At 39.5% G+C, this 11,968-nt stretch overlaps 1 protein-coding gene across 1 annotated transcript in view; it reads left to right on the top strand.

The window, feature by feature from the left end:
* LOC103468038 (protein NLRC3-like) overlaps nucleotides 1-11,968 on the top strand; it is a 32,812-nt gene that overhangs the window by 6,028 nt on the left and 14,816 nt on the right. The window contains 2 exon segments of the mRNA XM_017305673.1: nucleotides 8,062-9,375; nucleotides 10,042-10,588. Of these exon segments, the coding sequence (XP_017161162.1) occupies nucleotides 8,062-9,375; nucleotides 10,042-10,588 (1,861 nt within the window).

Raw genomic sequence — 11,968 nt, 5'->3', positions numbered from 1 at the left:
AGTTGTCTTGCAGATTGAACTATTTGTGCATTTCTCCATGGAGATTTCTTCCTACCAGTCACAACCTTCACTTTAATGGGGGCAATGTAATCAATGATATCTGAAAGTTTGCACTGAACATCATCTACCAACTTATCTATGTCATTATTGCTTAAGGACGAGGAAGATGAGTAGATTTGATTAAATGTTTCTGCTGTGTTTTCTGTGAAAGTACGTTTTGTGATAGTAGCTGTTTGTCCAAGTGGATTAACGGATAAAGAACTGTCAAAGAAAACAGCAAAATGATCCGACAGGGCAATATCAGTTACAGAGACATTGGAAATATTCACACCCTTACTGATAACCAGGTCCAGTGTGTGTCCATGAGTGTGTGTTGCTTGTTTGACATGTTGTGTTAGACCAAAACTGTTGAAATCACAGACAATTATCAAACAATCGTAATCAATGCATATGAGAGATAGAAGCTCATTGAAGTCCGTAAAGAAATTTTCCACATATGTTGGAGTTTTGTATAGAGTTAGTGTCAAAGTTCGTTTGTGGCCTTTTACCTCAATTCCAAGATATTCAAAAGACATAAAATTACCCAAAGAGATTTTACTACAGTTCACGGTGTTCTTAAATATTGAAGCCACACCTCCTCCTTTTTTGTGTTTTCTATTTTCACTTAAAAAAATTGTAAGTAGGAGGTGCTGATTCAATTAATGCAATTGCTTCATTATTGTCATTCAGCCATGTTTCTGTCATAAATAAAACATCAATATTATGCTCAGTGATGAAATCATTAATTAGAGCTATACTCATTAAATAGAGCTTTAGCACAGAGAGATCTGGTATTTAAAAGAGCCAATTTAAGTGACTTGGAGACTGAAAGTTCTTCAGTCTCAGGTTCCTTTAGGCAGGGGATCAGTCTGAGGTTTGAATTCAGACCGCTGCTTTTTGTATTTCTGTTTTTTGTAACTTTTCTTGCAGTGATCCGGACAGGTATTGTCCTGCTATAAAATGTTGGGGGGCCAGACACATTCTGGTGGAAGACGGTTGTAAAGATAATATCTGGACCCCGGTCTCAGACCTCAGAAGTGCAGAGTGCTGGATCCTCGGGGAGGTTAGAGGAAGGTGGCTTAGTTGAAGTGAGCTCTGCTATGTTAGAGCAGCGGAGAGTCGTGCCGAGGCGAACCTGTTGATCCATACTATCCTGCTGGGAGGAGTCCGTCCGTCTTCCTCTCTGACTCGGATCCCCCACCAGCATCTTCAGGCGGCTCAGGTGCAGCCCGAGTCTCTTTAGTGAATGACTTAAGTTTTTAGATTCATTTAACCATCCTGAGTAACTGTGTTCTTGTGAGTTAGTGTAGGAACAGAGACGAAGGGGTGGGTGAAAGATTAAGGAGGGGGGAAGAAGGAGGGGAACCAGTTGATCTATCCATAGTTGATGTTTTATCACTTTGTATTGGAACGCTGTGTTTCTGATAAGCGGAGGGTTCCATCCTAGTCAGACATCCTTGAGCCTGTTTCTTGTTGATAAAATGAAAAATGTTTGCAGTGAGCAGCCTTATTCCGTGTTTGTTAAGATTGCGTCCGCCTCTTCCAAAGAGGTGAAAGCGCTGCCAGTAGATCCCGAGGTTATCGATGAAGGTCACTGAGCTGGCAGAGCAGGTTTTAATCAGCCATTTGTTTATCATAAGCAGCCTGGATTGTTTTTCGTCTCCCCATTGAGGCGATGGAATTGGACCACTGAGAAATAACTTCATTTTTAATTTTCCCATAGTGTCCAGAAGAATATTGAAGTCTTTTTTCAGAATCTCTGATTTTTGCTTTGCCAGATCGTTGGCTCCAACATGCACAACTAAAGTATCCATGTTTTGCTGCTTAGTGGTTAGAGAGAGCAATTTATGAGTCAAATCAGATACAGTCTCACCAAGAAAAGAAACCACTCTCGTTTTCTTAGGATTGCAAACATGACTGATTCCATTTACTGTCTCATCTCCAACAATAAGYACTCTTGGCATACCTTTCGTTTTCCTGGTGGTCACTTTGTCCTTCGGAGCTTTGTGCGGTGGATGCGTTGGTTTAGCCTCATTGCTGATGTTTGAAGGTGGRTTTTCACTCAGAGGCTCGTGCTGAAGTGCAGAAAATCTGTTTTTCAGTGGGATTCCCACGGAGTCGGGATGTTTTGAGGCTCGGGCTGGTCGCTTTGTCCTTGGGAGTAGGGTCGGTGGTGCCGTTTTGGTTCCAGCTGCTTGTTTGCTATTCTTTGGTGGAGCAGGTGTTGAGGTTGAAAGTGGGTTTCTGCTCAGAGCCGGCCACGTTGATTCGTCCAGGTGAGGGGTTCTCCCCGTTAGTCGTCTCATGGGATCTGCAGTGTGAGACTTTTGTTTCGGCTTGGCGCCCTGAGTGATCCAGGGTGAGCTGCGGAGTGTACGACCTCACCGTTGATTTGAGGAAGAGTTGTTTCATATCCACAGGTAGCGTTGATCTCAAAGTTCACCTCCAGCCGTTGAATCTTCGTTTCTAAAAACTGAAGTTGTTGTAGAATACTGCTAATGTCCTTGGGGTCGGACAGGAGCATTTTCCCCTAGTTCAACTTGGAGGTGAAGAAAAGTGAGGTAAAAATAAAAGTGAGAAAATCTCCCGGTCCTTAGGTTTGAAGTAATCCAATTATGATGTTGATAATGTAAATATAACCATAAAAATTGTGACCTTAAAAATAATTCACAGGCAAAGTTGTCAGTAAGGACGAGAGAGAGCAGAATATGCTGCTCCTCCTTCAGCTGCCAGTGAACAAAAAATGATCGGTGGCCGATTGATCGACACACCTCTAGCAATAATAGATCTTTAAGGTATTGTGGTGCTAAACCGTTTAGTGATTTATAAACTAACAAGAGTATTTAAAGTCTATTCTCTGAGCTACAGGGAGCCAGTGTAGGGACTTTAAAGCTGGTGTTATGTGCTCTATCTTCCTGGTTTTAGTGAGAAGGTGAGCAGCAGCATTCTGGATCAGCTGCAGCTGTTTGATTGATTTGCTAGTCAGACCTGTGAAGACGCTGTTGCAATAATCAATGCGGCTAAAGATAAACGCATGGATGAGTTTCTCTAGATCGCGCTGAGACATAAGTCCTCTAATCCTGGAGATGTTCTTCAGGTGATAGAAGGCCGACTTTGTGACTGACTTTATGTGGCTCTGAAGGTTCAGGTCAGAGTCCATCACTACTCCCAGGTTTCGGGCCTGATCGCTGGTTTTTAGTTGTAATAACTGAAGCTGTGCATTGATTCTAGTTTGCTTCTCTTTAGGTCCAAAGATAATAACTTCAGTTTTTGTTTCTGTTCAGCTGGAGAAAGTTTTGGCACATTCACACATTGATCTGTTCCAGTGATTGGACGGGTTCAGAGTCACCTGATGACATTGTGATGTGGAGCTGTGGTATCATCCACATAATTGTGTATCTACTGTGTGTTGTTTAAGTTTCAGGGTGTAAAAGTAACTCAGAAAATGACATGTTTCATTTATTAAAAGTGAAGAAAGTTGATACAAACCAATATAAACACAAAAATATATTTTAAAAAGCACTAATTCCACTCTACATATGACAGATTACAGAAACAATAACTAAGGCTACATTCACACAACAGGCAAATGAGATAAAAAAAAAAAAAAGAAATCTATGTACACTGTAAAACCCGACAAGTCAAGTTAACTCAAATGAATTGGGGAAACCGATAAATTGCATAAATTGATTAAATTTGTAATTAAACCATTTTACTTTATTTTATTACGTGATTAGAGTCTAAGGAACCCAAAGCAATTATGATAAGGTAACTAAAATAAATTTCTTTAACTAGTTTTATTTAGCATGTTGCATTTAAATCATTAACTATTTTATACAAAATGCTCTATTTATTCATAATTATTTAAATGTGTTACATGTTCATATTAAAATTAAGTCATATTAACTTGAATGGTTCTTATTTAAACACCTCACATCACCGGAGTTACTCAATCCAAATGGAGAAACTTATTGTACAAAAGTGTATGAGTTAGAGGTGGAGCTCCAGGGGTCACTGGGAGGGCAGCACGCCCCTGGACCAGGCAAGGAGGCCTCGGGATGGGAGGCAGGCTTGGACTTTATGGATTCAAGCCACTATCAAATTTGAAAAGAGCTAATGGTAGGCTCTCTCCCAGTAATATTCTGATGAGCATGATGGCTCTGACCGGGAGGATCCCATGATCCAGGACTGGGCCAAGTTACAAAGATTCAGAGGTGCACGAGGTGCTACAACACGCGGCGTGTGAAGCACTGTAAATTGGAGGCTTCTCATTAACAAAAATCTGTTGTTCCTCATAGTGTTTATACATTTGGACTAGAAAAACTGCAGTTAAAATGATTAAACTTAATTTTACCATAAAGTTGTGTGTTATGTATCTGTGAAATAGTACGTTATGTAACTATTTCACCAAATAAGTCGTCAATATTTTAAAGTTATGCAATTTGACTTCAAAAAATGCTACGCAGAAGCTGTACTAGTAAATTCCATTTTAGTTTAATAAATTCACCTACAAGATCTGTATAAACATGTACAAAAATTAAAAATAAAACACCTTGTAATTTTCACAGTGTAATTTATAAAACTCTTCTATGTTGAAACTTCCCTCTAATGGTCGACAAGTCTGGCCAAAACACTTTCAGCATCATGTGCAAAGCTCACTGATGACAGAGGATTTGATCTGAATAAATAATCAGAACCTAAACAGTTCAAAGCATCAATATTCAAAATAAATAATCATGTACTTATTGTAAATGAGTTAGTACATCAAGCTGTTCATTTTCTGATGTATTCAAATCAATTTATATAAGTTACTTTTACTATTTAGCTAAATCGAGTACAAATAACTACTTTTTAGTAAGAAACACCATTGGGTTTTACAGTGTACTCAGTCCTCCACAAAAAAGCCTTTGCGAACAGTTGTGTGTTTTTTTTTCTCAGCTTAATTTGTCTTGTGATCTTCTGACAAGACTATTGTTTCCCATTGCTCAACAACTTTAAAGTCAATACAAAGATGGATTCATTTTTTTTCAAAGATGGATTCAATGCAAATGATGCATTGTTGCGCAATATCTATACTGTTCTTCCTTTCATATAGGTTGCTTTAGTATGGTGGTCCTGAAGTGCAAATGACTTCAACAAATTACTAAACACAACTACAAATTGAAAAACAACAAAATTTTCATTCATAAATACACATGAATATTTTGTTTCACAAAGACAAATATGCAATGACATCAGTATCTGTGTTTGCATCACTGTGATATTTATACACTGCTCAAAAAAATAAAGGGAACACTCAAATAACACATCCTAGATCTGAATGAATGAAATATTCTCATTGAATACTTTGTTCTGTACAAAAGTTGAATGTGCTGACAACAAAATCACAAAAAATCATCAATGGAAATCAAATTTATTAACCAATGGAGGCCTGGATTTGGAGCCACACACAAAATTAAAGTGAAAAAACACACCACATGCTGATCCAACTTTAATGTAATGTCCTTAAAACAAGTCAAAATGAGGCTCAGTATTGTGTGTGGCCTCCACGTGCCTGTATGACCTCCCTACAACGCCTGGGCATGCTCCTGATGAGGTGGCGGATGGTCTCCTGAGGGATCTCCTCCCAGACCTGGACTAAAGCATCCGCCAACTCCTGGACAGTCTGTGGTGCAACGTGACGTTGGTGGATGGAGCGAGACATGATGTCCCAGATGTGCTCAATCGGATTCAGGTCTGGCGAACGGGCAGGTCAGTCCATAGCTCCAATGCCTTCATCTTGCAGGAACTGCTGACACACTCCAACCACATGAGGTCTAGCACTGTCCTGCATTAGGAGGAACCCAGGGCCAACCACACCAGCATATGGTCTCACMAGGGGTCTGAGGATCTCATCTCGGTACCTAATGGCAGTCAGGCTACCTCTGGTGAGCACATGGAGGGCTGTGCRGCCCTCCAAAGAAATGCCACCCCACACCATTACTGACCCACTGCCAAACCGGTCATGCTGAAGGATGTTGCAGGCAGCAGACCACTCTCCACGGCGTCTCCAGACTCTGTCACATGTGCTCAGTGTGAACCTGCTTTCATCTGTGAAGAGCACAAGGCGCCAGTGGCGAATTTGCCAATCCTGGTGTTCTCTGGCAAATGCCAAGTGTCCTGCACGGTGTTGGGCTGTGAGCACAACCCCCATCTGTGGACGTCGGGGCCTCATACCATCCTCATGGAGTCGGTTTCTAACAGTTTGTGCAGACACGTGCACATTTGTGGCCTGCTGGAGGTCATTTTGCAGGGCTCTGGCAGTGCTCCTCCTGTTCCTTCTTGCACAAAGGCAGAGGTAGCGGTCCTGCTACTGGGTTGTTGCCCTCCTACGGACTCCTCCACGTCTCCTGGTGTACTGGCCTGTCTCCTGGTAGCGCCTCCAGCCTCTGGACACTACGCTGACAGACGCAGCAAACCTTCTTGCCACAGCTCGCATTGATGTGCCATCCTGGATGAGCTGCACTACCTGAGCCACTTGTGTGGGTTGTAGAGTCCGTCTCATGCTACCACGAGTGTGAAAGCACCACCAACATTCAAAACTGACCAAAACATCAGCCTGACCGCATAGGTACTGAGAAGTGGTCTGTGGWCCCCACCTGCAGAACCACTCCTTTATTGAGTGTGTCTTGCTAATTGCCAATAATTTCCATCTGTTGTCTATTCCATTTGCACAACAGCTGGTGAAATTGATTGTCAATCAGTGTTGCTTCCTAAGTGGACAGTTTGATTTCACGGAAGTTTGATTTACCTGGAGTTAAAGTGTTGTTTAAGTGTTCCCTTTATTTTTTTGAGCAATGCATTTTCAACACAAATATTCTGTCTGAAGCCAGTCATTTTGTTGAGTTTACTCTTTTTTGCAGTTGTGCTTAGTTATTGCCATTGTGTTTTCTTACTTTATAGATGTGATTTTTATTTGTAATTGTGCTTAGTGATCTCTGGGCATGGTTTGCTCTTCAGGGCTACCATACTTTAGGGTCATAAAATGTTTACACAAAAGTCTGGCTGCGGTTGCATTTAATTAGAAGTATTAAGGGCCACTCAAAAAAGAGAGACGTAAGACCTGCTACTAGGAAACAAGTAGCTAGAACTATATTAAATAAAACTGATTAAAAGTCTAAAATTTACCAGGTGCCCATTGGTTTCCAAAGGGCAATGGGCATCAGTACTCCAAAGTATACGCAGTGCACGAGCTAAAGCTCTGGGGTTTTTTTTGTTTTTTTTTTGCGGCTTCATCAAAAATGCAATTGTTGCTGATAAAACTCCTCCGCATGGGTCCAATAATATTTCAGCCAGACGCATTGTAACATGTATGTACATGTTACAAAGTATGTCCATCTCGTCAATCAACGAGATGGACATTGATTGACATCAATCAAGATGGGCTAACTGTTACGTTTCACCACCAACAACTTTAGATCAGTATTTCTTGAAAGGTGAAAGGCATTGCTGACTTCATGCAGAAGTCAATGTCACTTTACTAGACGAATCTTATGACATGTTTCTCATACAGTTACTGTATATAGAGTTACAATCCATCTCTAGATGTTTATCGATCCACATATCACGCATGTGTGCTTGCATATCAGGTACTCAGTCTTTCCTGGTGCGTTCACTGACAGTCTGCATCATAAAATGTATAAGCACTAGTATATACTTTATAACTCATAATTTTAATTCAACACCTGGCAGCAAGAATTTGCTTTGACAAAAATCTATGATCTCAAGAAGTTTTGGAGAGATCTCCTGAAACTTATGTTGTTTTAAGTTTTAGTCTGCTGTGTGCTTTTTACTACATAAAAGCCTATAAACGGAAAATTCATGTTTAACATATTCCTTTGTCACACAGGAAAAGGTCAAAGTTTGCGATTGGCAGTCTTTTATTGTGTGTGTTTTTATTTTTTGCCAAAATAATATACAACATAAAATTGTTTCAAAAGTATTAAATCAATGTTTTTTGTTTAACATTTTATTTTTTTTCAGAGATGCCTGATATCACAAGTCAAAAAAACCTCAAAAGTGAACTAAAAGTGCAGTTTACCAGTGTGTCTGAAGGGATTGATGGACAGAAGACCTCAGCTCTTCTCAACGAGGTCTTCACTGACCTCTACATCACAGAAGGAGAGCGTACTTTAAATGAAACCATGCAGATTCAGGATGCAAATTTAAAAACTGCAAATGAAGAAACACCTATTAATTACTGTGACATCTTCAAACCTGCAAATAGTAATCAAAACATTAAGACTGTCCTTACTGTTGGAGTGGCAGGCGTAGGAAAAACATTTGCCTCAATGAAGTACATACTTGACTGGGCAGAGAGTGAAGCAACAGAAAACACACTTGACAGAGCAGAGGGCAAAGCAAAAGAAAACATTTTTTACATTTTTCCACTTCCTTTCCGAGAGCTAAATCTGAGAGCAGATAAAGAACACAGTTTAGAAGATCTCATTCATCAGTTCTTCCCAGCAATGAGGACATCTGAAATAACGGACTATGACAAGTACAAGATTCTGATTGTTCTGGATGGTTTTGATGAATGTCGTCTTGATCTTGAGTTCAGTGAAACAAATAAATGGAGTGATGTCAGAACACCAACCTCAATAAATGATCTGTTGTCAAATCTTATCCTGGGAAATTTGCTCCCTAAAGCTCAAATCTGGATCACCTCCCGACCTGCAGCATCCAATGACATTCCTTCAGAAAAGGTTGATCGAATGACAGAAGTGAGAGGATTTAATGATGAGCAAAAGGAAAAATATTTCACGAAGCGATTCAGTGATGCAGAGGTGGCTGAAAAAATCTGGTTGTTTGTGAAGAAATCAAGAATACTTAACATAATGTGCCACATCCCAATTTTCTGTTTCATCACATCAAATGTTTTGGAGGACTTTGTTAAAAGAAACCAAGAAGATGAACTGCCAAAAACTCTGACTGACATGTACACATATTTCCTTTTGCTCCAGCGCAGACAGACAAAAGTAAAATATATTCAAGATCAGTCAACCTCTGAAACCTCTGGAACGGAGACATTCTGTGATAAAACTAATGATGAAACAATCCTATCTTTGGGAAAACTTGCTTTCAAAGGACTAGAGGAGAAGAACCTTCTCTTTAATAAAGAAGACTTGACCAGTTGTGGGACTGATGTAACCAAAGCTGCTGTTTTCTCTGGGTTGTTAACTCAGATCAAACGAGAAAATCGTGAGCTATACTCTAAGGAGATGTTTTGCTTTCTCCATAAAAGCATTCAAGAGTTCATGGCAGCTCTCCATGTCTTCCACTCTTTTACTATCAAAGGTGAAAATGTGTTCACAGAATCCACCTCAGCAACCTCTGACCTTACTGCCTCAGAGTTTTATAAGAAAGCAGTGGACAAGGCTTTTGAGAATGAACATGGGGACTGGGACATGTTTCTTCGCTTCCTAATGGGTCTCTCTCTGGAGTCTAATCAGGATCTACTTCAAGATCTGATGGATAAGAATGAAAAACACAAAGATGCTAGTAAGGAAGCAGCAGAATACATCAAGAAGAAGATCAGAGAGAACAACAGTGACCCAGAGAAAAACCTTAATCTTTTCTACTGTCTTAATGAGCTGAATGACGACACCCTTGTTCAAGAAATAAAAAATTATCTTCATTCAAAAGAAAAACCTTTTGNAGATCAGTCAACCTCTGAAACCTCTGGAACGGAGACATTCTGTGATAAAACTAATGATGAAACAATCCTATCTTTGGGAAAACTTGCTTTCAAAGGACTAGAGGAGAAGAACCTTCTCTTTAATAAAGAAGACTTGACCAGTTGTGGGACTGATGTAACCAAAGCTGCTGTTTTCTCTGGGTTGTTAACTCAGATCAAACGAGAAAATCGTGAGCTATACTCTAAGGAGATGTTTTGCTTTCTCCATAAAAGCATTCAAGAGTTCATGGCAGCTCTCCATGTCTTCCACTCTTTTACTATCAAAGGTGAAAATGTGTTCACAGAATCCACCTCAGCAACCTCTGACCTTACTGCCTCAGAGTTTTATAAGAAAGCAGTGGACAAGGCTTTTGAGAATGAACATGGGGACTGGGACATGTTTCTTCGCTTCCTAATGGGTCTCTCTCTGGAGTCTAATCAGGATCTACTTCAAGATCTGATGGATAAGAATGAAAAACACAAAGATGCTAGTAAGGAAGCAGCAGAATACATCAAGAAGAAGATCAGAGAGAACAACAGTGACCCAGAGAAAAACCTTAATCTTTTCTACTGTCTTAATGAGCTGAATGACGACACCCTTGTTCAAGAAATAAAAAATTATCTTCATTCAAAAGAAAAACCTTTTGAAACTTTCACTGCTTCTCAGTGGTCAGCTTTAAACTTTGTGCTGCTGACATCAGATGAAAAGCTTGAAGAGTTTGATCTTAAGAAATACCTGAAATCAGAGAAAGTTCTTCTGGGAATGATGCCAGTGGTTAAAGTCTCAAACACCACTTTGTGAGTATTTTTATAAAAACTCTTGCAAAGCTATTGTCATATTTATTCAGTGTTTTAGGATTTTGATGCAAAAAAAACGGTTCCAGTAACTGCTTTAAAAATCTCCCTTCTGGAAATAAAACATACAAATATTGCATTGCTTATTTGAAAACTAATCCAAAAATATACAAAAGTCCAGGGTAACCGTTTTAGCAAGTCTTCTCTTTTGATTTTTACATTGTTGTTCTCTTGTGGTAATAGTGATATATTACAACCAGAGCTTTAAACTAGCAGGAACTTTTTCATTAGGGCTGCCTTGAAAAGGCTAATAGGATAATAGTAAGGCTATTAAAATTAAGTTGGTGATTCACTCTTTGAGGCTGCGGGCTCCCCACGAATGGATCTCAGCCCCTTAAGATCAAATATCAATGTGACGGTCCGACCAGTAAAACAAAAGGACAAAGTCATATATAAAAAAATATTTTAAAAATATTATAAAAGAATATCTTAACAAAAGGTTCAACAACAAATCTAAAAAAATATAACAAAATGGGCCCAAAAGAAATCAACTGAGGCAACATAACTCAAGATAACAAACCAAAAGACTGACTTAACAATGAACACACAGGGGAATTTATACAAACAGGCTAGCCTACACAAACGAGGAGGGGTAGGGAAGGAGACAAAGACAAATAATGTATAAACATAACTGACTAATTTAAACTAAAACATTTTAACTTTATCACAACTATAAAAACCAAAATAAACTAATACCAAAAAGGTTTTAGCAATTATGCCATTAGTGGAGAGAGGCAGATTGTTTCACATCAAGTCCCCTGCTTCCAGCAGCCTGATGGATTGTTCCACTTCCTGGTTTTCTTTTGAGCCAACCCCTTAAACATAAGGCGTTTACCAACTGTGTGCACCCAAATTAGTAAACAACCTAATGCAATAACCACCACCAAAGAAAAAGTGAAATTCTAAATATATTATATGAAACACTTAAATACTAACACTGAGAAAAAGATGGAGGATCCTCCACAATCAACAAAAGCTAAATGTAAACATGAGATGATATTCAATAGGATGGTTATTTGAAGCCACAGCAACTCATTCTTTCTTAGGTAAAGTATTGAAAGATACCTGGTTAATCAGTCAAATTGGTGTTTGACAAGCTGTGTTATTTACCATATTTTCCGGACTATAGAGCGCACCTCACTATAAGCCGCACCCACAAAGTTTCTTAAAAAACTGGAACAGTGTGTGTGTATATATATAAAAAAAAAAAATTCCCTTCTCACCCTCCGCGGGTGGTCTGTTTCATCCTCTGAGCTYGGGTCCTCTACCAGAGGCCTGGGAGCTTGAGGGTTCTGCGCAGTATCTTGGCTGTGCCTAGAACTGCACATTTCTGGACTGAGATGTCTGATGTTGTTCCTG

Source organism: Poecilia reticulata, linkage group LG7 (assembly GCF_000633615.1).
Source record: "Poecilia reticulata strain Guanapo linkage group LG7, Guppy_female_1.0+MT, whole genome shotgun sequence".
In the NCBI taxonomy this organism is placed as follows: domain Eukaryota; kingdom Metazoa; phylum Chordata; class Actinopteri; order Cyprinodontiformes; family Poeciliidae; genus Poecilia; species Poecilia reticulata.
The sequence above is the reverse complement of the archived record's forward strand: the minus strand, read 5'-3'. Positions and strand labels throughout refer to the sequence as shown.